We start from the raw sequence: 27,639 nt of genomic DNA, 5'->3' as shown, positions 1-27,639 counted from the left end.
ATTACTCCAAATCAGTCTAGACAAACTAATCATCATTTTTCCCTTCCCTAGATAAGCACCTTACCACCGCCCAAGGATCAACAATCAAGTTGTTACCTTCACCACCAAGAGCCCATTAACCCTATATCGAGCAATATCCATGAAAGTAACTAAATAATAAAATAGATCAAAGGAATGAAAATGAATATTTATATAGGCCTATTTCGAAATAATCATAAATATAACGAGGTTGATGAATAAGATAATACTTTGAGAGAAGATAATGATAAAAAGGGCAAGGTGATGTGAAACAACATGCGATGGAAACAAAAACTGCTTGGGGATTTTAAAATAAGATTGTTAAAACTTTGCTAGTTATAGAATTAATGCTTACCCAAATTAAGTTCTCGGAATTATCAAGTCGAAATTAAATAAGGCATGTGGTTACAATTAGATTAGTAGGACAATTTCAAATTGACAACATAGAATTAGATAGTAATGTTATGGAGAGAAACAATAACCCACAATTAACAAATAGAACTTTTCACCTTTGGTCTCTCACTCACTCTCATGTTGGTGGCACTTTTAATGGGAGAAGATTGAGAGCAACCGAGTGATGCCACTAGGAGACAAATGGCGCACAAAGTGTAGTCCGTGGGAGTGGTAGCCGGTGGCGCGTAGTCCATGGGGTGACTAGAGAGTCTCCAACATCTTATCCTTTCTTCCTTGATCATCAAAGACGAAGCCAAGCAAGTATTATCAAACCTGAAATAATATCAGATTTCTGGATTTGGGGGGAGGAGTTGGGTGGAGAACTCAAGCCCATTCCATAGGAGTGCTTGGGTAGAAGAGAAGTCTTCAGACAATTTTCAGATTTTCTGAAACTGCCAATCCCATAGGAGTGCTCGGGTAGAAGAGAAGTCTTCAGGGAAATTTCAGAGAAGAGTTTCGGCCAAGCATGGAGGGGGGAGAGAGAATTAATTTTAATTAAGTGGGTGTAAAACCCGAAAATCCTATTTTAGGCTTTGCACGCTTTTTAAAGCGCCGCGACGAGGTTTAAGTGAGATTTTCAAGGTTAACGGAATGCAACGAAATTAATTTTAGAAAATCCTACGCGAAATTCTGATCGTTTCTATATAAATAACCCTTACCTAATTTAGCATATTTTAGGAGTTAAAATTAATTGAAGTTTCTTAATGACGATTCTACCCCTAACCATTTTATATGAAAAATTTACTTAAGTGAGGGTATTAAGGTCATTTGGCTTTCCCTTTCTCCCTAAATAAGCAAACCGAAACCTTGCCCCTCTCATTTTCACGCGTGAAGGAGTGAAACCGAGCGGAACGAGCGGCTAGGCGCGGACGGCGGGTTCGGCGAGGGCTCTCCAGCGACAATTTTCCGGCGAGAGTTTTAGGTCAAATCGAAGAGGACGACAAGGGGAACACTCAGGTACGATTATTTTGTAGCGAATCCTTCTAAATCTCTAGATTTTTTGGAATGAAATTTCTAGGGTTTTTCCTAAAAATGGTTTTCTTCCAAAATTTCTTTAAGGAATCTTTAGGGAATGTTTAGAGGAATATTTTAACGTTAAAAACATAGAGATTTGCGGAAAATTTTGGAGATTTATAAGCTAGGGTTTTCACAAAAGTTTTTATTTTCTTCAAGACGTTTTTACAAAAATTATTCCTATGGATGTTAGAAATGTTTTGAAGACATAAATTTAGATTTTTTATGAAAGTTTTGTTTTTATGATTATTTTGATTATTTTAATCCGAAAATTATTATATTATTATTATAATATGTTAAAGATCAATTTAAAATCAATATTTGGATGAAATTGGAGATTTATGAATTTTTAAAATTTAAGTATTTATTAAATCCGAAAATCAAAGTTTATTTAATTAATTATCCTTAATTTTCGTTAGGAATGATTAAGGGGAAAATGTCGGGTTTAGCAATTAGACTTAGGAGATTTGATTTCAAGTTGTGACACGTTTACTTTATAAACTTTTAGGTGGTGATCATTAAGGTGTGAAGTGAAGGACTTGTATCGAAGCGACGTATTGTGTTTAATTTGAGGTAGGTGTTCAGAACCAGTTAAATTTATAAGTGCTTCAAATTTCTTATTGCTAAATATATTTCATGTCTTTATATTTTTATTAGTTAATGTTTTAAATTCAGTAATTTTGCAAGTTTATGTCTTTATTTATTTGCATTAACTGTTGAGCATATGAATCATAAGAAAGGCATTTAGGCATGAAAATAATGAGGCTTATGAAAGGAGATTAAATGGAACCTTACACTTATCGTCGTAGGGGACCTCAGGAGGATGAAAGGTTCCTTTTTGTGTTTTCAGTTTGAGTCTTTATATTTGTTTCAGTGTAGTTCGCGAGTTTGAGGTTTATGTAATTGTGAAAGTTTATTTTATGATGATGAATTTGAAAGTTTTATTGGTTATGAGTCAAGTTGATTAGTTTATAACATTTGAGTTTGAAGTTTATTAGTGGCTCTTTCATGTATTTGTAATGATATTGATGTTTTAAATCTTAAGTTTTAAATGAAAAATGTTATGTTTTATGCTCTTCCGTACGATCGTCTGTTCCCGCCCCGATATAATCGGGCTAGCCGGGCCGGGTCGTGACAGTAGGGCCCATGGAGAGTAAATAAGTTAATTAAATCTGAATTATAATTTCAGATTTAATTAGTAACTTCCCCAATTAGATTTGAAATGAGAGGGAAATGGAATTCAAATTTCAAATAGCTCTAAATGACATTAAATGTATTGCTTAAACAGAGGTTATTAATTAGGCAATAAATTAATCACAGGAATTTTGAAATTCCACTGGACGTGGATCAATGGGGAATCCGGGGCAAGGGAGAATGCCACGGAACGGTGGGTTGAGGTTCACGGCCTGGCTGCCAGACAGGAGGGTTGGTGTCGGCAGAGGGGCCGGCTGCTGGGAAGAGTGCAGGGCGGCGGCCAAAGGCCTGGAGGGCCAATGAAGCAGGCAGAAGGAAGGATCTTAGGGCTAGGTGGCAGCAGCTGCAAGGGGAAGAAAAGAGGGAAAATTCAAGGGATTCGAGCGACTACGAATTACTAACCTCAATTATCTTCCACCCGGATTTCCACCAAATAACTTCGGAGAACTTTAGAACTCACAAAGAGATCTAACTCTTCTCAAAACTCACTAAGAGATTTGAGAGAGAGGATGCACTCACAAAGAGAACACAAAGGAAGATAATTTCCATTTTCATCAAAAACTAAACTATTACATAAGAAAATGGCCATATATAGGCCTCCAAATGACAAAGAAAATGAAAGACTAAATTGCCCCTTGGGCTACAATAGCAACCAAATACCCATAAGGGCAAAAACGGAAAAACATAAAAATCAAATAAACTACTACATAAAATGACTCAAAATAAAACTCATGATCGTGGCTGTTGATCTCCGGCGTCTCCTGATGGTACATGCGTCGAAATCTCTGACGATGTCCTCATCATTCTCCCCAGGTGGGAGAAAACTCGACCCCGTCGAGTAAGCATCTATAGAGCTCTCGTACCACTCTAGTAAGTCGGGGTCCACTCGCTGGAGCTCGTCACGATCGACCCATGTGTTCTCCGTCTCCGGTTTCCCTGCCCACTGAACTAGATACCTTTGTTGACCATCATCTCTAGTGGAAATTTGAGTTCATCACTCAGTATTGTCTCAATCTTCTCTGTATTGGGTAAATTAGGCAATTTTGGGGGTGGAGTTAGGCTGGGGATCTCACCAGGTGGGTTCACACAAGGCTCATTATTTCGTGGAATAGGAGGGTTACACTCTGGACCTTCGAAGCTTACAAGATCTTCGATGTTAATATAAGATTAGTGTTAAAAACCTTCAGGAAGGTCTAACACATAAGCATTACTATTTAAATCTTTTTGTTGTTTATTTGAACGGTCCAATGCTTCTAGCATATAACTTTATAACGGTCCCTTGTGGGAACCGCTCCGGACGAATCCGAACCAATACAAAATCTCTAATATCAAATTCTTTGAACCGTCTCTCGAGATCGGTAGTAAGTTTATAACTGGCATCGCTTTGGTTATTCTTTTTATTAATATCCTTCTGCAATTCTTGAAGATGAGATGCAAATGTGGATGCAAGAGACTCGGTGCGCATGATAGATGACAAGAATAATGAGCTTACAAACTAGAGTTTTAAACATAGATAAATTAGGAAGACAACAGACTACAACAAAACATACGAACTCACAAGAACATGGAAAAAAAAATAAACGCGGAAGAGTCAATAAATGAGGGGATCTAAAGTGTTCAGGTCTAAGGGAACTGGTTTAGGGGGAGCAATGAAGACATCCTTAGCTACCACGACACTTCTATAAGAAGCTTCAGTTAGGGTCGTAGGTTGTCTCCTATGGTCAACTGTGTCATCTTGTAAATTCATCCCACTAGGAGAGAGATTGTCCTTAACAGGGAGGGACAAGAACATAGTAGGCAAAGCAAATGAGTCAGGAACACGGTAAGATGATGGCTCCTGACTCACAGCCATAATGGGATAGCCAAACGAGTCACCAGCAGGTATGGGACTTAAGAAATTGGGTATGGTATCCATACCAGAAGTGGGCACGACAGTTAAAGTTGTGACATGAAAGTATGGGCTAAGACTTTCTCTCACATTAAAGTCGGTACGAGGAGTGGTGAGATAAGCCCAATCACGAAAGTCACACTCTTTAAAATGTAAATCTAGATGAGTGATTCCTAAAATAGACTCCAATAAAATAAGATGAGACCCATTATTCAAGTTAGGCTCAGAAACTTTCCCCAATTAGATTTGAAATGAGAGGGAAATGGAATTCAAATTTCAAATAGCTCTAAATGACATTAAATGTATTGCCTAAACAGAGGTTATTAATTAGGCAATAAATTAATCACAGGAATTTTGAAATTCCACTGGACGTGGATCAATGGGGAATCCGGGGAAAGGGAGAATGCCAGGGAACGGTGGGTTGAGGTTCACGGCCTGGCTGCCAGACAGGACGGTTGGTGTCGGCAGAGGGGTCGGCTGCTGGGAAGAGTGCAGGGCGGCGGCCAAAGGCCTGGAGGGCCAATGAAGCCGGCAGCAAGAAGGATCTTAGGGCTAGGTGGCAGCAGCTGCAAGGGGAAGAAAAGAGGGAAAATTCAAGGGATTCGAGCGACTACGAATTACTAACCTCAATTATCTTCTACCCGGATTTCCACCAAATAACTACGGCGAACTTTAGAACTCACAAAGAGATCTAGCTCTTCTCAAAACTCACTAAGAGATTTGAGAGAGAGGATGCACTCACAAAGAGAACACAAAGGAAGATAATTTTCATTTTCATCAAAAACTAAACTATTACATAAGAAAAGGGCCATATATAGGCCTCCAAATGACAAAGAAAACAAAAGACTAAATTGCCCCTTGGGCTACAATAGCGACCAAATACCCATAAGGGCAAAAACGGAAAAACATAAAAATCAAATAAACTACTACATAAAATAACTCAAAATAAAACTCATGATCGTGGCCGTTGATCTCCGGCGTCTCCTGATGGTACATGTGTCGAAATCTCTGACGATGTCCTCATCACAAGGTTATTTTGGTTTGTGAATATAATAATTCTTAGAATGACTCATCTAAATTTGGGTAAAAATGAAACTCGTGAACAAGCTAGTTCTTATGTTTTAAGCTTAAGCTGTAAAGTTGAACATTTTGTCAAAATATTATGCAAATAGCTACATCATGATAATTTTATTTGTAAATGTTACTGTTTTCATAGGCATGAAAATATATTTCTCAATGTAATTATAATGCAGTAACCTTTATGTACATAAAGCAATTTTATATCTTATTTATATGCATTAACTTTTATTTAATTATTTTTTCCTTTTAAGATATTTGCACTTTCCATTGTTGAATTATTAATAAATTATTTTAATTTTTTACAATTAGAACTATTTTTAAAATAGCACATGCTACACCATGTGTAATGCATTATGGCTTTAGGAGACTTGCATTATAATACAATATGTTCCAATGATAAGTATGATTTATAGATTCAAGCATTTGTAAGGCTTTACAAGGCATATTTTGCATTATTTCATTCAATACTTTTCTAAATAATGAGGTATAAGATTACAATTCAACAAATCTAGTTGAGCCAGCACTTCTTCTATAATTACAGATGTAGTATTGCTATTATCTTTTTTTTTTCAGTCCTTTATGCTTGCTTCTTATTTACTCTCCCTCAATAAATAATGACAACAATAGAGTTGAAAAAACACTTGCATACATTTACGCAAGCATTTTTGCAGAAAAGTGGCTAGAAAAGTTTAGGTTATTCATTCTTTCAATGAGTTTTTATAAAAAAAGTTACATAGAAGAATAAAGAAAATAAATACTTACAATAACATACTCAAAAATAAATGATCCCAACAGCTATATACCAGCCATTTGATCCATTTAGGGGTTGCTAATTGATGCCAACAATCAATCTATGCGCTCTTTATCTTGCATATGAATCCATGAAAGAGGTATTTCTTTGTAAGTAATAAATCCATAGCCTCTAATTTTCTAATATACCACTCCCACCAAGCCCCTTAATCTGGAAGCTCTTCAGCAATCCCCCTTAAACTAGATGGTAGAGATCTATCATTCCAAATTTGTTTATAGTATTCTTGAATGTAGAGTTGTTGAGTCCTTTGATAAATATGTCAGCAAATTATCCTCCTGTTGGGATATATGAAGTGCAGATAAGCCAACTTTCTAATTTTTTATGAAATATCCATCCACTTACACATTCATGGTTTGATCATGTTGTATAGGATTGCAAGAAATGGCAAATTTATGGTATTAAACCACTATACATAAAGAAAACCTGACAGCACTTGAAAATTTTCTAAATCTTAATCCACATTTTATTAAAAAAAAAGTTGGCATCTTATAGAATTGATGATATGGGGATGTGAAGAAATAGGTTTTTTTTACTCCACCTCATTAACTGTTGGAACTTCTAGAAAAGTAGAGGCAGTAACCGTGAAAAAATAATGGGACGACAAGGGCTATATGATGAAAAACCATGAGATTGAGAAACTGATTATAGGCGAGCATTCAACTAATAGGAAGAAGTATTGGAGTATCAGTTTCATAAGAAATTAGAGTTGAAGTTCACCTATGATGATCGCAAGGCTGAATAGGATATGCAGTTTTGCAACGGAACAAAAAGACGCTTTTTTTTGGCTTGAATCACACATTTAGATATTGGAAAAGTATGCAACTTAGCAGGTTAGACTATTGATGGGTGGAAATATGTCAGACTAGCCTGATTGCACTCCTAAAATAATGTATGGCACAGATAAGTTGAGCTTCAAATTACTAGGCTAAAAAATGGTTAATTTGCATGTAAATAAGAATGAGTTGGAATAAGTTATGAAAGAACTCTCATGTCTACAGAACTCAATGCTTCTGACAAAAATATATTATTGCTATCATTCCAGAGATATCAGTTCGGTTTCGTGTAACTTACAGTACAATAATACTAAGAGTAGATGTTGTAAAAAAGTTGGCACAAAATATTGGAAAATCAAATTTTAGTTCAGGAAATGCTGCAAAATCAAGCACCTGCAATGAACAAAAAAAATATATAGTTAGTAGATCATCAAATCACAGAAATGAGAAGACGTCATACTAAAAAATGCCATGCATTGGTCACATGGAAAAAACAGCCATGAAAGGAAAGAAATTATGTAATGCAGCCCTGAAGCATATTAGCTCATGCTATACAAAAATTCATAAAATCAGTAGAGAGTTTAAAAATGATGCTCAAGCAGGACTAAAATTGATCAGGGGATAATCATGTGATACCTAACATAGTAGACTTGGCATTTTAAGAATTGTTTAATTCACACAAAGGGCTTCTACCATGTATAGTGTGCTGAAAATAAGCTTGCCTCTCCAAAGTCGGGTAATGCTTCCTACATGCAACCCACTCAATCCTTACAACAATTGGAGCCTCATGTTCATGAAATGGTATTCTTTAGGGACTGTTTGACCACAAGTAGGATTTAACTAATGTAGGATTTAGTAAATTCTGAGTATGTTAAATCCTGAAAACATTTGGACAAGAAGAATGTTGAATTCTGTGAAAATGTTTGGCAGCACAAATTAGGGTTTATGGTGATTAAATCATTGAAATGCTAACTACTTATTACACTATTAACTATGTGATTAATTATTTAGATTTTACTTTAATAACTAAGTATTTAAATTTTTAGTGACAAATATCAATAATAGTTATCTAATTAATTATTTAAGTGCTATTTTAATAACTAACAATTTAATTATTAATTACAGTGTTTATTTGGGTGTTATTTAAATAATTAATTACTTAATTACTAATTATATTCTTAGTTGTCTAATTAAGTATTTAAGTATTATTCTAATAAATAATTCTTTAATTCATAATTACACTACCATTTATCCAACTATTTAATTATGAATTAAAACCAGCTTCACAGTCTATTTACGAATTGCTTTTCCTCGTCGTAATTTCTTCTTCATTGTTGTCGTAGCATCGTGTGAAATTGAGTTGTAGGCTTTTAGTTGTACATCTCATTAGGACTTCTCTTATTTTGCTCCCTCCTTTCAAGAAGAATGACCTCTAAAGCTTTGGAGTTGTGGCAATCGAGATCACACTTAACAAAATTGAATGAAAATAAAGATACATAATGTTAATCCAAAATAATTGGCATAAAGATAATGGTAGTGTTGATGATGATCTCAACTAGATTAATAATTATACTCTATTTGGCTTTAATATCAAATGTTTTTTTAATAATAGTATGCATAGATTTACTTTATAATTGCATTCTTAATTAGGATAATTATATTATTAAATTTTTTTTTAGGAAGAATGCATGATGAATTATATGATATGTAAGTCAAATTTATAATATTAAAGAAATATTGCTCTACAATAATTTAGATTGTTTAGCTTCTAAGCCACCATCGCATGCTATTCAGCTATTTTTTTAATAAATTATTAATACTTAATAGTGTATATTATGTTATTAATGTTTCCCCAGCAAGCTAGTCTGTACCTCCCCAAAAACAAATAAATACCAAACACAATTTTTTTGGCTTCAACTTCCGGTTTCAATTTCATGAAAAACTCACCAAAGTCCTTAATTCTTATTTATCTTCCTTTCAAGTCATGAACTTCTTACCTTACAATCCCAATTTTGTCAAGGCTTCGAACGGAAGCTCAGCAGTAAGCATTGTTTAAAATTGCCCAAAATGAGGCGCACCTTGAAACCCGCCTAAGTGCACTTCCAACAAAAAATGCCTCAAGCTTTTTTTTTAGGCATGTGCCTAAGTTTGGTTAAGACATGAGGCTCGACTCACCCTATATATATATATATATATGGAACCCTAAAAAAAAAATTGAAGTTGAACTTGATGTTATATGCTATTTTTATGCAATTCCTATATTTTATGCTATTTTCTCTTGTGATGTTTGATTTCAATTCTATTTCACGTAATTTATCAGTTGTCACTTTATAATTCAATTGGCAGTCAATATGTCATCCTTAAACATATTATTTAATTATTAACATATAATTTTATTTTACATAATTTTTTATTTTGACGCTTATGCTTCAAAACGACTTGAGGCTTACGCCTCATCTTATAGATAGAAAATATCTCAATACCCAATTGCGCAATTTTAAACCTTGGCAGTAAGTTGGATCGATCCTTTAGTTTATCCCATGAATCAAAGAAGATAGATTACTCTATCTTTTTCTATGACTTTGGTTTTGTTTTCAGATTTCAAAATCTAGCGGAGACAAAGAGTAGCTTAGAGAAGATCAAGAGACAACTATTGTCGAGATCAAGGCATCTATTGCAGGGTTTGCTCCTCAAGCTATCGGAAACTATAAGGCGCTTTCTCCCGCCCTATTACGATCCGGCTCGGAGGCTCAAATTAACAAGATAGGAAAAAACGGTCTAACGGTTGATTAAATTTTTATTTGCTAAATCTATCAACAATACCTTGAAAGAGCCACGAAATCCTAAAAATTATTTAAAATAAAAGGTATAAGTACCTTTCACTAGAAGTGTCTCGCCTACGATACACATTTTCATCTTATCTACTCATTTTAAGCTTTGAATAATACTTGTTCATTTAGGAGTGAGACATAAAAGAACTCAGTGAATAAATCATATTTCTAAACTGCAGTAATCCAAAATATTTATAACAATATGCATGATCATTTTAATGCATAAAATACTTCTATTTAATCATGTCATTTGAAGACTTTTAGGAGTTGTTTGGTATGCAAAATTAGGAGGGTAGAGTAATTGACTCACGCGTATTTCCTAAATGACGCTGTTTGGTTGGTTTTTTTTGTGGAAAATAAGGAATTCCTCAGAAGAATGAGCGGTGTATTACAGAGCCGTTTCGTGCGACTTCGAAACCCGGTCGAATTGAGCGGGTTAGAAATCCTTCGCCCGAAATACTGCAAGAGCGAGAGCCACTGACCGGCGGGAACGTGGTTCTCGGCGCCGAGGACATTGCCGGCGTTTAGCGGTAGGATTTCTTGGAACCTACCGGTCGTGAGAATAGTTAGGAGGGTTAGGGCTTAGGCGGGGAAAATTTCGGCATTGTCATCTAAATTGCTTGTCGAGATCCAGAAGGGAAACTTCCGAATAGAAATCTCCATGCTGTTCCTGTTCAGGTAGTTTGGAAATTTCTGCGATTCATATATCCTAATTGTTTTTCTTTCTCTTTGCGATTGGAGAAAAGAAAATATTTTTTCTGATTTTTTTGTCATATTTGAAAAAAAATTTAGATGACGCTTCTGATTGGAACTTGTGGATTCCTTGTCGGGAGCTGGTGACAAGCTTGTTATTGTTGATTTCTTCTGTCGTGATTGTGCTGGTTGCAGAGCCCTGCATCCAAAGGTTGGTTTATGGTCATACAAAATGCTTAATTTTATTTATGTATTTTACTTCTATTGTTTATTTTCATCTTGGTTTATGATTTTTATTTTTTTAATTGTAGATATGCCAATTTGCTGAAAGCACTCCAGATGTTCTCTTTGAAGACCGGCTCGAGGAAGCAGAAACCAGAGAGAAATGAGAACAAGCAGATAACAGAGATAGAAAGGAGTATATTATTATTAATGTCTGTATGTACAATAGAGAGCTATATATAAAGAATATATGGGCAGGAAGTAAATAATAAGCCATACAATGGCTGACGTGTACAGGTGAGATAACACTCTTTCTACAAGTTAATAATGAGACGCTTAAGTTCATGTGTTATAGCTTGAACGTCCATGTTCTTCCCTTTTTCAGGTTCTATAGGGGAGCAAATGGTCGTCTCCGTAGCTTCAGCTGCACTAATGCCACTGTAAGTTATGCTCCTTATTGATCCTATGTCGACTATTTGTAGTTATTGTTATGCGATTTCTTGTTTTAAATGATTAAGGGGCTGTTTGGCTACAAGTAGGATTTAGTAAACAATGTAGATCCAATTTTAGTAAATTGTTTAATATGAAAATAATGAAATCTAATTAAAGCTTTATTAATTTTGTAAATTGTGGCATTTAACAGATCTTGCGTTAATACTGGCTAAAATAGGATACTAAGCATTCCCTTAATTTCATTTGGCTGTTAATTTCTTTTGGTTGCGATGGCTTGATTACTGAATATGAATCTGAAAGAAAAGTAATGCGGAAGAGAAGAAAGGAAAGATGAGAAAAACAAAGAGCAATCTTGAATTCATTGGATACATTAGCTGAGTCCTTTAAATAGACAAACAGCCTTTGTTTACACGGTTACAATAAACAAGAAATGCAAAAGACCGTAAATTACAAGGGACCACGTAATGACCGTCTGACGTGGCAAGTGTACTAACAGAATCAATATGCCATTTCATTGCAGATAAAGAAATTTAAGGATGCATTAGCTAAGCACAACACTGAGAGATCCAGCCTTGGGCCAGCCAAGCGGTTAGAAGAGTCTGAGTTATTGGCCTTAGCTGCAAATAAGGATCATTGCTTCAACTAGACCAAGAAGGAAGAGCCTTTGCTCACTGCACCTGAAGTCAAGGAGCCAGTTTCTGCCATTAAAGAGCTTCCATTTTCTCTAGTTTCAAAAGCCAGGCAAGAGTCTGAAGATAAAGCCCTGGCTGTTTCTAGGAGATAAGATTTAAGTTTATTGTCGTGGCTTAATCGGACCTTTCATATGTATATCTGTACAGGTCTTTAATTTTTTTTCTCTTGATGTTTATAAAAATTGTCCTGTGATAAAGAGTTCCTCCAAAGTCTGTTGTATGAGAATGCAAGTTCATGGTAGCTCATTTCAGGCTACGTTGTTTTTGATGTTTGATAGCCTGTTTGATTATGATTAGAGAGAGAGAGAGATAGCCTGCCTCCTTGAGGTATTTAATTTGTATCAGAGCTTGTTTGATATTTTGTATCTTTTGTTTTCCTTACAGATGGCAACAAAGTTGGTAGATCTTCCATATGTAGTCAAATTAGTAATTTTTTTCTGATTTTATAGAAATGTTGCTTAGTAGATATAATATATTGTTGTAACGTTTTGATGAAAATACAAACAGATGGATGAATGAGTTTCCATGGTTTCTTTCAAATTATTAAAAAAAAAAATCACTATTACTTTACTCTGGATCTACCATCGATTAAAAAGGCGTTCGAGACGGACGCCTCGAGGCGCGCCTCGAATCGAGGCGGAGGTCGGGCGAACAGAGGCTTAAGCCTCGAACGTCCGGGCGAGGCTTACGCCTTTTTCCACGGAGGCGTACGCCTCAATACGTGAGGCATCGAGGCAGCGCCTTGAAAGGGAGAAAATTACCTTCAAAGCTAGCGAGCCAACGAGCTCCTGTTATTTCTTCTTATCAAAATGTCGTAACTTATGATCCGACAGGAAGGGAAAGTCATCGAAGGAGCGCAGTCGAACAGCCACAAAGGAGCCAAAGAAGCGACGCGTGTAATCTCTACACCTCCTATGAAGCAACGAAGCCGAACAACAAGGACGAAAAGAGAAGATGAAAGGCAAACCCTAGACGCAGCTAAGTTATTATTGATTAACTTAATTAATATAATTTAAATATTAATAATTAAGAAAATTAATTAAATACTTAATAGTATAATTAGTTCATAAATTAATTGACTAATTAGTAATATAATTATTAATTAAATATTAATATAATTAGCCTAGTTAATATAAATTAAAATATATATTATTAAATATATAATTAATAGTATTAATAATAATTATTGAGTAGCTTGTATCGCTCAGTACATGCTCGGTACCGAGCCAGTACCGCTCGGTACTGAGCAAGTATATGCTCGGTACTGAGCGGTACATGCTCGGTACCACTAGGTACACGCTCAATACCAAGCCAGTACCACTAGGTACATGCTCGATATTGCTCAGTACATGCTCGGTACCGAGCCAGTACCGCTCAGTTCCGAGAGGTATATGCTCGGTTCCGAGCGGTTCATGCTCGGTACCGAGCGGTACATGCTTGGCACTGTTAATTACTTTATTTTTATCATTTTTTAGGCTTACGCCTCGATCCGCCTCGCCTCGCCTCACCTAGCCAAAACGCCTAGATTCCCGATTTCGCCTTTTAAAACGTTGGGATCTACCTAACCAAACAAAGGAAACAGTTCTCCTGCGTTTATTTTGCAGACAACCAAACAATCTCAACGTATTCAGAATACATTACATTTACTTTACATTGCATTTACTTTACACTACATTTTTTTTTTCAGGCAACCAAACAGCCCCTTAATGTTGTGCTTATATCTATCTTTATCCATATATTTATCATTTCTCGTAAATAATACAACTATCATAGGAGCCACCATCGAAAATAGTACCAACAAAGGTACTCCATTTCCATAACCTTTTACATTTAAATGCACGGGTACATTACGTCCATAGCCAGTACTATAAGGGGGTGTGGTCCATCAATCAACATACACATACAAGCATATCTATCTAGCCATTTAATTCTTATAACATTCATTAGCTTTATATGATAATGTCAAACATAATATATTAATTTTCATTTGCCTCAACATGATCAATCATTGAGTATGAGAAAGATAAAATATGATCTAATCAATCATAAAGACTCCATAAGCCAGCATTATCTTTCAAAGGATTTAAATGAAGAGAAAACAAAGTCATTATTATAATAAAAGAAACATGAGTACTCACCTTGATTCGAATATCTCGATAATTTATTTAAGGCACGACTCCAATCATCCCCAACATAATACCTATATAAATGCATACTATATAATTTATCTCTCACTTGAAATATTCTTTAATTCTAATATTAAAATTTTCTATCCCTAAATTGTTCTTTCTCTCTAATTTTCGCATTTGAACGTGATTCCTAGTTCATTCGCAAGGTCCGATCCTGCCAGCTGCTCTCGCGTCCGTGCTCGGCTCGTTCGACTTGCCTGCTTCGTCCGCTATTTTTCCCACAATTTGATTAAGGTCGTTCATAGCTTGATTTTTACAATCTCCCATTCTTATAAATTTTGTCCTCGAAATTAGCTTATAATTATTAGTTATAGTATACTTTTATGAGTTAAATCAAACATAAATACGTGACACTTAAATAAAATAACATCTTTAATTTCACTCAACATAAACTTTAACATTGAATACATAACTGAATAAAACAAAATTTTCATTATAACATAATAAGATAACTGGAAAAAGTAAAACATCTTATATAACATAACAAGTTACTATATTAAAAATATCTCATTCATATTTATTAATATTTATTGACTCATTAGGCTCTTGCTAGGTTAAAGCATAAACTTGCAATCAAACAATCAGCTTTGATTGATTTTGTGATGGAGCTGAAAATGTTGATTCTATCATCTTCCGTTTGATAAAGTTCTTCTATGAAGGTGCCTCACTTGATCTTATCTCTCCTGAAGTCCTCTGAACCAATATAGAGCAAGATTTTGCAATCTGTCCAGGCTGACGATACCAATAGTAAGTGTTGGAAACCATCAAACATTCACTCTTATGAAATTTGTCATACTTAGCAATAGCTTTCATGACTGTACTCATAGTAGTACTACTAACTCCACTATGGCTAAACTTAGGCTTCATATTTGATCCTTCAATCTGATTACTTTGGATATTTTCTTCAACACTCTTCCTTTTATATTGACCCCTTCTCCTCTGAGTGATTTGAAAGTCAATCTTCACCCGTCTAGCTCTTTCTACCAACACTGAATAATCCTCGATTCCTAAAGGTACTAAAGGTTGCCTAAATGCATCTCTTAGACTAGATAGGAATTAATAACATTTATTCTCTGTTGTTGCAATTAGTTGTGGTGCATATCTAGATAAGGTTATAAATTCTGCTTCGTATTGCATCACATATTTGTCTCTTTGAACCAGTCTTATAAATTTGTCCTGCATCTGCCTCCTTACTGACATAGGTACGAACCCTTCTCTAAAAAGTTCAACAAAGTCTTCTCAATTAACTAGTAAATTCGGAAAATCTTTTAGCCTATCTTCACGTTATCCTCACTACCACCTTTTTGCTTCTCCATCCAAAACAAATGTAGCAAGCGGCGCTTCCCTTTCATTAGGACATGACATGTTATCCAATATTTTCTTTATACAAGCAACCAATTTTCAGTCTCAATTGGTCTCTCAATACCTTTGAATAGAGAATGTTGCATGGCCTGGAATAACTTCAGATATTTATTAACTCCGACTCCAGACTACGATCTTGATTCCTAAAGCTATTGGGTCATAGCCGTCATCATCTAGGTAAGGGTATCGGTGTTCACAGTCATTTCAGCTAGTACTTCTTCTCCAACCATATTTCTATCAGATACCTCCTCTTGATCATCCGCATACCTGATATATTTATATAAGGCATAATTAATTATACCATCTAATTGAATTTCTAAATTCTTCATGGATAATTTCATAAATCATTCATATGACTCTTTCATGAGAATTCATATTCCTAAGATACTAACCTAGCGTATTGATACCACTTTTGTCACAATTCGGCCCGGAGACTCGAATTAACGAGACGGTCGGACGGTTGATTTAACTTTTATTTGTTAAATATATCACCAGCAAATTGAAAGAGCCACTAAATCCTCAAAATTCTTTTAAATATAAGATATAAGTACATTTCACTCGGAGCGCCTCGCCTACGATATATATTTTCATCTTTTTTACTCATTTTAAGCTTTGAATAATACATATTCATTATAAATTTAGGAGTGAGCCATAAAAGAACTCAGTGCGTAAATCATGCTTCTAAAGTATAGTAATTCAAGGTATTTTAAACAATATGCATGATTATTTCAATACATAAAATAATTTTATTTAATCATTTCATTTCAAAATTTCAATGTTATGCATATATCATATATTTATCCATATATTTATCATTTTCCATAAATAATATAACCGTGATAAGAGCCACCGTTTAAAATAGTACCAATAAAGATATTCCTTTTTCATTTTCATTTCCTTTTTCATAACCTTTTTCCATTTACATACACGGGTATATTGCATCTCCAGCTAGTACCATAAGGTGGTGTGTTCCATCAGTCAATATACACATATAAGCATATTTATGTAGCCATTTTATTCTTATAACATTCATTACCTTTATATGATAATGTGAAACATAACATATTAATTTTCATTTGACTCAACATGATTAATCATTAAGAACGAGAATGATAAAACGTGCTCCAACTGATAATAAAGACTTCGTAAGCAAGTGTTATCTTTCAAAGCATTTAATTGAAGAGAAAACAAAGTCATTATTGTAAATAAAATAAACATGAGTACTCATCTTGATTCAAATATCTGAATAATTTACTTTAGGCGCCACTCTAATCATTGCCAATGTAATACTTATATAAATGCATACTCTATTATTTATTTCTCACTTGAAATATTCTTTAATTCTCATATTAAAATTTTCTCTCCCTAAAATATTAAATACTATTTTTTTATTATTGTTATTTTATACTACATAAATTGCCCTTTCTCTATATATTTTTCTCCTAGTTTTATTATTTAAATATGGATAAAGTCAAAATTTCATTGTTATCAATTTTTTAAAACTTTATATATTTTATAACTTTTCACTTTAAAAGAAAAATCCTAATTTAATTATTATTCATTTTTAAAATAAAGTTTCTACTAATAAAATGTACTCACATTTTCTATAAAATTTATCATTAGCTCACAAATTCGTTACTCTTTTAAATACAGCTTATTATAATAACATTAATTTCTCTTTATATGCATACAAATATATCTATCCTCAATATATATATATATATATATATATATATATATAAAATAAACTAATAAAATTTTAAACATTGATCTTTTTAAAATTATTATCATGTATAAATTTAGAATAAACTTCATTAAGAGAATTTAATAATTTATTCTATAAAAAATCCATAAATTTTAAAATAAGTAATTTAACAAATAATTATGTATTAGATTAAATCTTTATTTTCAACAACCTCTATTTGTTTTATTTATTATTTACATAATAAATCCTTATATATAAATTATCTTGCATTTTTTATGCTTGGTGCTCGATCCCTCACTCGTCGCTCGGCTGATTCTTCTCCTTCGCTTCTATTCTCACTCTCTCAGTCTCTCTCGTTCACTACTCAAACCCTCGACCACCTTCTTCTCCTTCGACTTGTTTGAGAACTCCCTCTTGCTCTCTCCTTTTTTTTCTCTAATTCAGGGCTTCTTCTATTTGTGTGATTCAAAAGGAGTGAGCGAATCAAAGTTGTCTCACATTAGAAGTCACTACATTTCGCATTTGAACATGATTCCTCGCTCATTCACAAGGTTCGGTCCTGCCTGCTGCTCCCGCGTTCATGCTCGGCTTGCTCGACTCGCATGCTTTGTCCTATGTTTCACTCGCGTTTTGATTAGGGACGGTTCAAACGAATCGGCCAAGCCCGGTTCTTACACGCCCTTCTTCATCTTCATAAATCCTCTAAATCTGTCGAACTCTCAAATTTAGTAAATCTAGGATTTAGAGCAAAAACTAGGAAACGGTGGATTTAAAGTAGCTGTGAGATTTAACATGGCGTTTTTTGCATTTGGCAGAATATAGCCCAAATCCTGCTTAAATTCTGTTACCAAACAGCCCCTTAAAGTAAATTGACATTAATGAAAAAATCTTGACAATAATGTAGTAGTTAAATCAATCTTTTTTAAAGGAAATCCTGAAGCATGTTTGACATTTTATTGTGTACTTTCGAAATTCAAAATTGGTAAAGGGGTTCCCATACTGCTAGCTTGCAAATGATTGAATGCCTTAGAGCTATTTATATTCATAAAGGAGACAGGTTTAATTTTAATTCTACCCACCTCTTAAGGTTTTCTACATGTGTGAGTAGTACAGAAAAATTGGAAATAAAATCAGGCTCAAGAAAGGCTTTTGCTTTAGAGATTGGCCATTAAATCGCATATCATCATTTAAATAATCATAAACCTCTTGAATTATGCCTCCCTTTTCTTGCTTGTTGAAGCCACTAAACAACTTTTCAATCCAAATCTAAGGTTACTGGTGTAAGCATTTCTGTCAGCAAAGTACTGAACCTTTTCTATAGAGACATGCTTTGAAAACTTCAAAATCTTTAAAAAAATGTTCCATACCGTACAACTCTTAAGAAATGTATGAGTGAAATAAGCATCCTCAACTAAATCAATAACATTTGTGGCATGCATAAAAGATGTTAATACTTAATACTCAGTTAAAGAAGATATTAAAACAAAAAAAAAATTACTTGCATGGAAGGACCTCCTTCAATCGATAAACTCCGAATATGCCTAATCTTGGGAGCTTTAAATGAGAGTGTATGAAGTGTAGCATTGCCATCTTTAGACCTCAAACATTTGAGGTTCTCCTGTCAACATGACAAAGAAGAAATCATTGGAGAAACATCTATAAACCAAGCAGAAACATCTGATGATGCTCCAAACACTACAAATAGTTACTGTAAACAGCAACACTATTGAGAAACAGTGAGGATCTACATTTTCTGATGAGGGGCACTTCTCCTTTTCAAAGTGCAGATTCAAAGTCTGTGCCTCAAGAAAAAATAACAAAAAATCTTTTTTATCCTATCAATTTCCACTCCTACATCATTTCTTTTTTTGATTTGTTAAAGTTTCCCCCAAATCAAACAAACATTGTAGCGTACATTAGACCAATTCCTGTGTTGAAGGCTCACAACAGCTTTTTCTTCTTCATTTTTCTCTTAACATTAAAAGCGTTAATCACTAATTTCTTTCCCCTTTCAGTTAGAATTCTTTTAAGAGTTTCTCTACGCAACTCGAACACTTTCCCGGATAGTTAGAATTCTTTTGTGCCCTAGTTTTCAACTGCAAATACAGCTGTTTAGCTTCCAATTTCAGTGAGACAGGAAACAAATATATGGTGAAAACCAGCGCTTTCTCCATAAAATACAACGTGGAAAAAAAAAACCGATTAACCTACGAACAAAACAAAAAGAACATAAATTATGCCGGCAACGTAAACTATAATGACGCACCAAGTTCCTACCATGACTTAAGCCAAGGAAGCTAAAAGAAGTCAGGGATAGCAACTTTATCAGAAATTCTCACCTCATTTAGCAAACTCAGCAAACCTTAGAGAGTGTTTTACTAAAACAGTAAGTCAAGTACATGCAAATTTCATATTTCATAAGGAAAAAGAGCAGAGCTTTAAAAAACAAAAAATTGACGATGAGCGACGGGAGGGAGAGACCTGGATGGGACGAGGGCTGAGAGTTGTCCGGCGTTGGGTCTCTTCCAAAGCAAACTGGACGAACTTTTGGTAGGAGAAGGCAGACAGATCCATGGATGGAGAGAGAGAGAGAGAGAGAGAGGTGTTTTGAAGTGCTGCAGAGCCGCGAGACGGAATCACGGAACCAAGAAATTGGAAAAAGTTTGTGGACCGTAGTACTAGAAACGGGCTAGGCCTTCTTAATAGGGCTGGGCCTTACTTTCGTTTAAATTATTATAATTGGAGATATATCACATAAATTTTATATATTTATTAACTAATTTAATATTCACTTATTTAATATAAAATTTTATGCATAAAAAGAGGTATTTTACTTTTAAAAAGTTTATATCTATAATATTTTTGATGTAATTTAAAGTTTTAGGTATAATATAAATAAATTATAAAATTTATATGTTAGATGCATAAATCCCCATTATATTATAATTAGAAATGTATTGAAAGATTGGAAATCATAAACATTTAATTGCACTTGCACACCTACTCTTAACAATTTAAATTTACTTAAACTATTATTACGTAATAATCACTATGATTCCATTTATACAAAGCTTCCTTAAATTTAGGTTTCGTTTGGGACGGGTTAATTTCTTACTCTTTCGTAAAGCTTTTTCTTAGTACCAAAATCTCTTAAAAGCAAGAAAAAAATAGCAGTCTAAAGTTGTCCCAAACCAGTCCTTATCTTGATGAATTCCTGAATTTCAATTTGATCAACACATCTATTAAGAGGAATGAACTTTAAAACAAAGTTGATGAGAAACCATTATAACTGGTCAACCAGTACAAGGAGGTGCTGATAAGAATATTGAATAGAGGTTCATTCTTGAAAAATATTCTTCTTCTTCTTCTTCTCTCTCTCTCTCTCTCAAATTGACAATCCACCATAAGGGTGCAACCGAGTCAAGCCGGCTCGAACTCGACTCGGTAATCGGCTCGACGAGTCGAGCTTATTGAGCTCGCAAGTCGAGCTGGAACACAGTTTCGAGCTCGAACGCTTATCGAGCTCAAGCTCGAACAGACGTCGGACTCGACTTGTCCACTCGACGAGCAGCTCGGCGGAGCTAGCGGGCGGAAAATCCAATTTACGAGCGGGGAAATCCAAACTGTGAGCGAGAAATCCAAACCGTGAGCGGGAAAATCCAATTAGAGAATCGATTTGCGACGTTGTTACGCTTGGCGACGAGTCGACGACGGCATCTACGACGTCTGCTTCTCTGGATCTCTGCGATGGACAATGGAAGCGGACGACAGCATTGCGAGAACGACATCTTCGACGTCTGCGACGGACAACGGCGAGAGTCTCAAGACGGCGTTGGACGGACGACGACGTCTGCGATGGACAACGGAAGCGGAAGCGGAACTCGATGACGGCATGGGGTTGGGCGGAATCGGATCTGCGATGTGTGTGATGGACAAAGGCGACAGTCGAGTGATGGGGTTGGACGGACGGCGATGTCGTTCGACGCTGGTGAAACGGCTCGATCTCCCGTGACGAGAGCTCGACGAGCTCGCTTTTTTCCTGTCGAGTCGAGCTCAAGCTTGACTTTTGAGCTCGACTCGAGTTCGAGCTCGTGCTCGAGCTCGAGCTCGAGCTCGAGCTCGAGCTCGGTTCTCGACAGCTAGGCTCGACTCGAACACTCCCCCGACTCGACTCGTTTTCACCCCTAATCCACCCTTACCCTTGTCTTTGTGAACAACTCTTTATTCTTATTGCATATGTCTTATTCTCATGTGATCTGACTCAGTATAAATATTTGGAAACTCTAATTGCATCACAAATGTAGTAAATAATTCTGATAGGCCATTTACGTGACTCATTTTGGCTTACTGGTTGGGAGCTTTGGTTCGAGTTCTACACGTGATTTATGTGTGAGTATATCTTAATTGGCCAAAATATTCCCATAAAAAAATAAGTAGGCCATGTGTGATAACAAATAGTGCCATATAGTTCATTTTCTTGAGTTGATTTGTACATTACCATTTTTTTTTTGGAAATATAAGTGAAACGTTAGTAAATATATGATTTAAAATATACACCCTCTCAAGTGAGAGTGAAATCTTTACTTATTGGAGCAATCAGACGACCATCCTGATATTTCTCTACTATAACTTTTATCAAATCAGTTCATATTTGATTCCCACCTGTGTTAGGATCAAGTTGAATTCTTTGTCAATTTGATAAACCATTTATGTTCTAGTCATCCCAAATATGAATCTTTTAACATAAATCTATACCCCTAATTGTAATAATGAAAGACCATAGAAACTTTTATTTAATAGATTTTTTTTTTTTTTTAGGATGTCTTAATCAAAAAAAAAAATTAAATATGATGATCTTTAAAGTCTTTAAATTTGCTTTGAGATTGTTATAATGTATTGTATCTTATTGCATGCTAGAAAATTTATGATTATAGAGAGATGAGAGTTTGTTGTCTAACCATTTGCACGAAGATACAGCACACACAGACAAGAGTTGAGAGCAATAATTATAAGAGACATCAAACTTTTTACACAAAAAATTTAGGAAAGGGAAAAATCATAAGGCTTAGTCCTATAAAATGATTTTACTAGTATTGATCATCGATTACAAATTATGTTTTTCCTCGATAGAAGGCATAGGACATGTCTTTAATAGATCATGTGTTAATTTCTTTGAGAAAAGTAGACCAAAGAACAAAAAGCACAGTATAAATTATATTGCCAGCACCGAAAATTGTATTTAATGTTTATATCATACATCAATCTTATGAATGACATCATGCATTGACATGATTAGAAATTATAGGTGATAAAATTAGTAGATATCGGTGTAAACATGTAACAATTATTAAATGAGAGTAGGATTGTAGCTGAGCGATGAAGGTCGGAGGACCATCTTTGGGTGACAATAAATTGGAGGGTCGTAGTCTATATCGATGGTTGGAGGACAATAGTCGGGTGATTGAAGTCAAAGGACCGTAGTCCAGCAATGGAGAATCATAGTAGGGCAATGAAGGTCGAATGACCATAATTGGGTGATGATGGTCAAAAGACTGTAATACAGAGACAGAAGTCGAATGATAGTAATCAGGAGATGGTGGTTGAAAGGCAGTAGTCGGGGGACCATGGTTGAGAATCATAGTTGGGTTTCAGTGGTCGGAAGGCTGTAACGAGCAATGCTACTCAAAGGATGTAGTCAAGCAATAATGGTCGGATGATTGTAATCGAGTGATGGTAGTATGAGGACCGTGATCGGGTGACAGTGGCCGAAAGACCATTGTTGAGTGATGGTGGTCAGTAGATCATAGTCGGGCAACAATGGTCAAAGGGCCAAAGTCGAGAGATGCTTGTTGTGAATATCCTAATTAGATAGTGGTTGTGAGAGGACCGTGATTAAGAAATAGTGGTCAGATGACTGTAGTCATGTGATAATGGTCGAAGGATAGTGGTTAGAGGAATTTTGTCGAGTAATAGTGTTGCAACGATGGCGATCAAATAACGGCTCTACAGTGGTGCTTAATTCAAACTCCAAGATTCTTAAAGCCTTTAAGCTTTTTTGAATCTCAAGTCTAAGATCAAGATCCAACATGTTAAGAGTGACGGTTCATTATAGATGTTTTAGAGTGATATGTTTCTTAAATATAGCAAAAATCATAAACACTCCATCGAACGACGATCATAAACTATTTCTTTAACATTTAAGTTTCTTAATAATGTCAGGATTAAGAGATCTTAGGCTCGAAGGATTCGTCTTGTTGAGATATTCAGTAGACTATAATTTTATTGAAATTAAAAATAGGATGATCTTGAATTTAATTTTAAACTTTTTAAATTTAAATATATATCGAGATTTTCAATAACGTATCACAACTATGTTAAAGTAAACTAATACCTTTGAAATCTGTACTAATCAAATATATATTAAGAATAATTTTAACATATTTTTTATCCTATATAAAAAGTAATAGTTAAATAAATAGCTTTTTTAAGGATTCTAAAGGCTTTTAAAAAAAAAAATGGAAGAGTTTTTCAAATGAGTTGCCAGCTGTTGCGACCCAACCTCAACCAAATCTTTACATTTATTGATGAAATGGATGTCAGTAAACAATGAAAAAATCTTTACTTCCTTCTGACTTGCGCCATCATTTACTTTATTTAGAGAGCTAGAATTGACAGATTATTTGGAAAATCTTTTGAATGCTATGCTACGACTGCTGCAAAAATTAAGAGGGCCATTATATTTAAATCTTCAAAATGGAAAAGCTTCCACTCCATTCAACATTTGCTTCTCTAATTTTAAGCTCCTTTTGGGTTCTTTTTTAGATTCGCCCATATTGACTGCTTCTCAAATTTTTTTAGACCTTTTGGAGTTTTGTTTTGCTCTGGTCATTTTATGGATGCCTTGTGGAGGGTCCTGTGTGGCTATCGGGGTGTTGCATATGCTCTTCAGTGTCGAGCCAGAGGTTTTTTTGGGTGGATGATGATTAATGCTGGTGCTTACCAGCTTCTTCTTGGATGGTATTCCTCGACAACCAGGAGACTTGATGCTCTTCTTGCTTGCTGGTGGTTATCGCTTTCTAGAGCATTTTGAGTCCTCTTAATCCCACCTTTTGGTGGTTGATTTTGTCTGACCCTTAACTTCCAATTTGTTTTTTTTTTTCCTTTTTTCTTGGATAGTTTGATTGGATCTTTTTTCTTCCACACGTAAGGGCGGATCTGATCTACCTAAAGCCCATAGGGGGTAATTGCCCCCCCTAAAAAAATAATTTTTTTATTATATACTTTTTTAGGTAAATGTCCTACGTCGTCAATTTTTTACTCTTTATTACAAGGGTTTTTAAGCAATTGCCCTCACTAAAAGTTTTAAAATATTATGGTCTTTAGGCACCAGCATAATTAAACACGTTGTGTAGTGGTGTTATTATTAGGAAATGATGAACCAAATACAAAGAGAAATAGTAAATAAAATTAAAAAATAAACTTACAATCAAAATTTGTTCCAAGGCAGTGCCTCCCGAAAACCCTCGCAGGGGCGCTGCCCCTCGAACCCCACTATGGGGAGCTGCCAGGATCCCGAGATATCTATAAAATCTCTACCCATATATTTATAAGTTTCTCCACCCCTGAAAATTAAGGACGCTCTTTTCAAGACTTGTAATTTTTTTTACAATGATAGAACGTGCTAATGCCTCAAATTTTTCAAAATAAATAAATAAATAAGTAATAAATAAATAGCTGCACGGCGGGGGACTGCCCTCACCGAGCCATAGCGCTACGAGCCTACGACAATCCTTCATGTTTTTACCCAGAAGGCTTTATGGCTTTATAAATCGGCAAGCCATAGACCACAGTTAGCGGTGAGTTTTGGCTGCTTTTTATATGGCGTAATTAAAACATATATTTTACATTTCAAAATGATTTGTGATCTCACAAAATTTAAAATTAAAAAAAATTATCATGAGATTTAAGTTTTATTTGGGACAGTTTTTTACTACTTTCTAAAATAATATTTTAATTCAAAAAAAAAATTTAACTAGAAGTTTTAGTACTATAAATCTGCCTTAGAAAGCTGCCCCAAAAAAATTTTTTATTACTTTCTAAAGCAAATTTTTTAAAATAAAAATTTGTTGAATTGAAAAATTTTGTATCAGAAAACATTTTTAGAAAGCAGTAAGAGAGATATCATAAACGTAGCCTTAGAGTTTGCTTATGTTGCATCCTGCAAAATTTGCGGTGGTAGAGAAATTTTAGATGTTATTCCAGATTTTTAAGATTGTTTCTTTAGTTCTTTCTTTAGTTTCTTTGTTTGTGTGTGGCAGGGGCGGAATCAGCCCTAATTTTCAGGGGGGCAAACTTATAAGACATATATGTCAGGGATTCAAGGGGGCAGTGTCTTCTGGCGGGGTTCGACCTGTTGGGGGCAATTATCTAAAAACCATAGTATTTTAAAATTTTTAAGGGGGGCAATTGCATGAAAACCCTTGTAATAAAGACTAAAAAATGAATAAAAATGGGTAAATTACCTAAAAAAATCATATAAAAAAATTTTAAAAAAAATTTGAGGGGGGGCAACTGCCCCCCCTGGAACCTAAATGGTTCCGCCCTTGGTGTGTGGCTTTTCCTATAGCCTAGTTTGTTTTTAAATAAGTGCTTTGAGTTGTAAAGAAGCATGCCATATCAAAGAATTTCTCTGTTTCATTTTTTCTTATTTTCCCTGTTCTCCAAGAAGCCGAAGTCTTCTTCTTCTTTGTCTCTGGTTTTTTCAAGAGTTCTATTCGACATTTGGTATCAAAGCCACCTTCCGATTCTTGCACTGGGTTCCGATCAGGTTCTTCCTCAACTCCACTAGTTTCGATCGCATTCTTCCCGACTCTCCTCGCCGGAGAGCCATCATTCGATCGCTGGAGGGAAGGAAGTTCCGGTAGCTTGAAGAGCCGATCAATTTGCCGGTGAAGCTCTTGAAGCAAGAATCAATGGAAGTGTTGCAAGCAGCGTAGAGGTAGAATCGCTGGAGGGAGTAGTTTTGGCGAAGGTAGAGGCACGCGCAAGGAGACTGTGTTGTGTTGTGTGGGCTTAAGGAGCTCACGGGACAACAGGCGTACGGGGAGATGCACACGGAAGGCCAGCCGGACATGGGCTGGCGGTGAACGTGGTACAAGATGGCGGCGTGAGGCGTTCGGGGCGCTGGAACAGCGCGAGGAGCGGCTGGGCGCTGAGACCGTACGGGAGGAGACTGCTCGGGATTCGTCGGAGGTGAGGCATGGCTGAGTTAACGGCTATTTGAGTCGTTAAGCTACACGCAAGAAACACCAAGAAAGCCAAAGGATTCTGTAGGTGCGGAGCAAATCGCACAGAGGAGTTATTTTACTAGAGTATTGATTCTACATCATCATGTCGATGCAAAGGCTCGAGATCGACAAGTTCAAGGGGGATAGCGATTTCAGCCTTTGGCGGATCAAGATGAAGGCTCTATTGGTTCATCAAGGCCTTTCCGATGAAATCTTTGAAGAAAATTTTGCTGTAATCACCGACAGGGTCAAGGCTAGAGAAATACAATTGAAAGAGCGCAGTATCATTCTTCTCTCTTTCTGTGACGAAGTGTTAAGGGAGGTTACTGAAGAAGACACGACATTAGAGGTATGGATGAAGCTTGAATCAATTTATATGAAAAAATATCTTACTAATCGACTATTGTTGAATAAACAATTATATACGCTCCAAATGGAAGAAACCCAGGAACTCAGAAAGCATTTGGACAATTTCAATAAATTGATTCTTGACCTCATAAATGTTGATGTGAAAATAGACGAAGAAGATCAAGGGATCATACTCCTCAGCTCTCTGCCGAAGACATATGAAAACATAGTTGACACTATGTTGTATGAGAAGCAAACTTTGACATTTACAGAGGTAAAGTCTGTCTTAATGTCAAAAGATGTTCAAAGAAAATTCGAACATAAAGTAGATAATAGTGGCAACATTCTGATCGCTAGAGGAAGATCAAAATTCCGTAGGAACAATTCCATCAAGAAGTGTTTTCTCTGTCACAAGGAAGGACACTTTAAGAGATATTGTCCTAATTTGACAAAACTGCAAGAAGCTGAACCTGAAATCAGCTTAGCAGTAGCAACAGATTTTGGAGACAGTTTGACTAATTCAGATGTTTTGTAAAATATGGACTAAGGGGAAGATTGTTAGATGTTATTCCATATTTTTAAGATTGTTTCTTTAGTTCTTTCTTTAGTTTCTTTGTTTGTGGTTG

At 35.3% G+C, this 27,639-nt stretch overlaps 2 protein-coding genes across 2 annotated transcripts in view; one reads left to right on the top strand and one right to left on the bottom strand.

The window, feature by feature from the left end:
* The window catches only part of LOC110105041 (phytochromobilin:ferredoxin oxidoreductase, chloroplastic), a 32,534-nt gene extending 12,515 nt beyond the window's left edge, over positions 1 to 20,019 (bottom strand). Inside the window, exons 1-3 of the mRNA XM_028693518.1 lie at positions 19,860 to 20,019; positions 18,877 to 18,996; positions 7,530 to 7,624 (exon numbers count right to left, since the gene is read on the bottom strand). Coding sequence (XP_028549351.1) covers positions 7,530 to 7,624; positions 18,877 to 18,996; positions 19,860 to 19,952 — 308 coding nt within the window. The 5' untranslated portion in view covers positions 19,953 to 20,019. The remainder of the gene's footprint in view (positions 1 to 7,529; positions 7,625 to 18,876; positions 18,997 to 19,859) is intronic.
* Positions 10,868 to 12,467, top strand: LOC110105037 (thioredoxin-like 1-2, chloroplastic; the record flags this gene model as incomplete). Its single annotated transcript, XM_020834385.2, has 4 exons — positions 10,868 to 10,966; positions 11,067 to 11,096; positions 11,280 to 11,417; positions 11,951 to 12,467. Coding segments are annotated over 4 exons (393 nt in total), but the record flags the coding sequence as incomplete, so codon positions are not given.
* Positions 20,020 to 27,639: the final 7,620 nt, after the last annotated feature.

This window comes from Dendrobium catenatum, unplaced genomic scaffold (genome assembly GCF_001605985.2).
Source record: "Dendrobium catenatum unplaced genomic scaffold, ASM160598v2 fragScaff_scaffold_313, whole genome shotgun sequence".
Classification (NCBI taxonomy): Eukaryota; Viridiplantae; Streptophyta; class Magnoliopsida; order Asparagales; family Orchidaceae; genus Dendrobium; species Dendrobium catenatum.
Note: the sequence above shows the minus strand (reverse complement) of the source record. Positions and strands in the feature narration are given on the sequence as shown.